General features: G+C 41.7%; 1 protein-coding gene across 2 annotated transcripts; it reads right to left on the bottom strand.

Moving 5' to 3' along the window:
* LOC131678679 (uncharacterized) lies at window positions 1–3,348 on the bottom strand. Of its 2 annotated transcripts, XR_009303720.1 has the most exons (3): window positions 3,181–3,348; window positions 809–2,483; window positions 1–620 (listed from the first exon to the last, which is right to left on the bottom strand). XR_009303720.1 is itself a non-coding variant. In XM_058958923.1 (2 exons), the coding sequence occupies exons 1-2, from the start codon at window positions 3,290–3,292 to the stop codon at window positions 982–984; spliced, it is 1,614 nt and encodes a 537-aa protein (XP_058814906.1). In that variant the 5' UTR covers window positions 3,293–3,348; the 3' UTR covers window positions 751–981. The 2 variants fall into 2 exon arrangements, 1 of the variants encoding a protein (XP_058814906.1); XM_058958923.1 differs by lacking the exon at window positions 1–620 and having other exon boundaries at window positions 751–2,483.

The following is a 3,348-nucleotide window of genomic DNA, read 5'->3' as shown; positions in this document are numbered from 1 at the left end:
CCAACCGGGCTAGCATCAGCTACCAATTGCGTACGATCAGAATCATCGAAATATCCCAGTGTTGTAGGGCAAACCATGTGCTCCTTCAATTTCATAAATGCTGCTTTCTGCTGCAATCCCCAGATAAATTTTCGTTTATGGATCGTTAACTCTCGTAGTGGATGCGTCAATGTCGCTAGATCGGGAATAAATTTGCTAAGATAATTCACCAGACCCAGGAAACTTCTAACCTCTTCTCCAGATTTTGGTTCTCGGAAACGACGAACGGATTCTAACTTATCCTCATCTGGTTTGATTCCATCCGCTGACAAAACGTGTCCCAAAACATTAATTTCAGACACCCCATAAATACATTTGCTTTTATTCAGGACCACATTCCACTCATCTAGTCGTCGAAGAGCCTTTTCCAATCTCATGTCATGCTCATTCTGATCAGATCCGTGCACAATAACATCGCCAATATAAATCAAGCACCCTTCGCATCCGCTCAGAACTTGTTCCATTATCTTTTGGAATAGTTCAGGCGCGCAATTTATACCAAACATTAGTCTAGTATAGCGAAACAAACCTTTTCGTGTGATAAACGTCGTTATTTCGCGGGATCTCTTTGATATTTCTACCTAGAATAATACAAAGACAATCAAATTTCTTTTCTCTCTTTTTTTTATTCGATCAATAATTGACAGTACAAGTACAAAACCGTTTTCTGAATATAGACTTAACAAAACAAATTCAGTTGTGTACTCCATACATTATAACAGTGTCAGGTAGATGACTGTCAATGACAATATCCAGAAGCTCAACCCACCTGGTGGAAAGCATTCTTCACGTCCAGACGGGAGAAAACCTTTGCTTTCGTCAAATGTGGCAGAAAATCTTCAAAAGTTGGTAAAGGGTGATTTTCTCTTTCCACAGCTTCGTTTGCCCGTCGCATGTCGACACATATGCGTACATCACCGTCGTCACCCTTCGGCACCACGACTACTTTGCCGGTCCATTCACAGGTTCGATGACATGCTGGTTTAGCAATTCGTCAAGCTTCTTATCGACCATCTTCTCTAAAGCCACCGGTATGCGCCGATATGGTTGAACAACTGGTATAGCATCGGATTTAATCGGGATATCAACAATAATATCTCTGATTGTTCCTAGTTTCTTGCATTCAACGTCGGCCTCCACATTATCGACAGGTATGCCAATCTTCAAAACACCCATAGCTATTGCTGTATCCCGGCCGATCAAGATTTTGCCATTCCCTTTTACGACATAGAACTCAGCCGAATCGCTCGCGGTGCCTAATTTGATCGTAGCAGTGAACACGCCGATCAACGGCAGGGATTGTCCCCCATAAGCTTTGAATACCATAGGTGCTTCTCTTCGTTGGTTTGATACAATCACTTTCTTGTCTTTTAATTCTTCCCAATTCGACTGACTTAGCAGATTATACTTGGAACCGGAGTCGATTACGGCCAATACAGCAACGCCACCAATTTCACAAAGCATTTCATGGTTGCTATCCGATGACGTCACGTTAAAAATGTATTCAATATGTTCATTGGTTATTTGCTTTACCATGTTCGTTTCGTCGTCCTTACGGTCTGTATTGGAAGTTTCGACGGTTTGTTGACTTCCGAATTTTCGGTTTCCATCCATTCTCTTCGGTTCGCTCCTCGATTGCTTGCTACGGCACTTCTTTGCGAAATGGTCTCTGCCACTACATTTATTACACAGCTTTCCTTTTGCAGGACATCTGTCATCTTTGGCGATGTGTCCGAAATATCCGCAACGATGACATTGAAGCTGTTTTGGATCGTTGAATTTCTTCCTTTTCTCGTAAGATGTAGCTTCGATCTTATTGACATCATTGGCGTTAGACTTCAATTCACTTCCACAGCCAAATGACTTTTCTTGTTGAGCGACAGTCTCGAAAATCTTGGCGATGCCCAACACCTCATCGAGACTTGCATCTCCTCGTTTAAGCAAATCGCGGCGTAGCGCGGCCGACTGGCAGTTCTGGATTATTTGATCCTTGATATTTTCTTCCACTCTATCACCGAAACCACAACGTTCTGCCTGCACTCGCAATCTGATGGTGAATGTGTCGATATTTTCACCAGTTCGTTGTTTCATTTGCCGTAGTAAATGCCGTTCGTAAGTGGAATTTTCTTTCGGCAGGAAAAAATCGTTTAGCTTGGCTCTGGCTTCTTCATAGCTGGTCATATTCGGTGTGTAGTGTTCAATATTTGACAATGGCCCACGCATGCCAGTTCCTGGTACTTCAGGTAATGTATCGAATAGCTGCTGAACACTCGGACCCGCGTAGTGCAGCAGCAAATCCTTCTTCCAGTCCTCATCATCGATTCGGCTTGCTCGGGTCATCGTTTCGAACGATCTCAACCACTTGCGCCACTCGATGCCGACATCATCGGTGTGCGACGCATAGTCAAACGATTGTAGCTGCAGCCCAAGCGATCGAATCATCTCTGGAAAAACAAAACAGCACTATAATAACAACGTTGTCATCAACATTTGAATTTCTTGACAAACTGAAATGTCTCGTTTTTAATTTCAGAAAGTGCACTTTGTGCGACGAATATTCAAATGTTACAACTTTACTCAGCGACAAAATGCTTCAAGTTCATCAACTAACAAACAATCACAAAACAAAACATCTTTTTTCCGCACAATGTACTTCTGCATTGCTCGTATTCTATGTAACAATATCAATAAGCGTTTGCCATACAGATAAACAAATCAATCTTGTTTCAGTATCGGCGTGACTTGTATATACATTGCATTGGCTTTGTTTTCTTCTCAAGGTCACCCAGTGCTAAATGTACGTTGCATGATTTTTTTCCACACCAATCACACCAATACTACTTGTTGAAAAACTACTTTTTTCATCGATTTCTGCCTTTCTAACTGATTGCCTCATTTTCTGAGCACGGAAGTTCCCGCATTGAAGTGATTATTTTTCCACCACATTTTTTTTTATTTCACTGCATTTAAGCAAACGGTCTCATATCAATCACTTTTCGCCTGCTATTACACAGAGTCAAATCGGACATTTTGTTACTGCATTGAAGCGATTGTTTTTTTTTGTGTGCGCATTCTTGGTTTTCGTTTACCTCGATTAATTATTTACATCCGAAATCCCCTTTTTATTAGTGACATACTTACCAAACGGGTTCGCCATTTCTATCCTCGTCGCCAAAATGTAATGTTCTCCACGCTCAGTCTCGTAAAACCCGTGTGGTCTCGTTACCAGATAGAATACGAATAAGGTTTTCATTTACCGATATGTTGCAACTCACACAGACATGAATTGCCTATAACAGGGTGATGAAG

The sequence above is a fragment of the Topomyia yanbarensis genome, chromosome 2 (genome assembly GCF_030247195.1).
Source record: "Topomyia yanbarensis strain Yona2022 chromosome 2, ASM3024719v1, whole genome shotgun sequence".
In the NCBI taxonomy this organism is placed as follows: domain Eukaryota; kingdom Metazoa; phylum Arthropoda; class Insecta; order Diptera; family Culicidae; genus Topomyia; species Topomyia yanbarensis.
The sequence above is the reverse complement of the archived record's forward strand: the minus strand, read 5'-3'. Positions and strand labels throughout refer to the sequence as shown.

Coding starts and splice junctions, on each gene's coding strand:
- LOC131678679 (XM_058958923.1), bottom strand. CDS start 3,292: ATGAAAACCTTATTCGTATTCTATCTGGTAACGAGACCACACGGGTTT. Junction 2,484..3,180: donor AGAAATGGCGAACCCGTTTG/GTAAGTATGTCA, acceptor TTGTTTTTCCAG/AGATGATTCGATCGCTTGGG.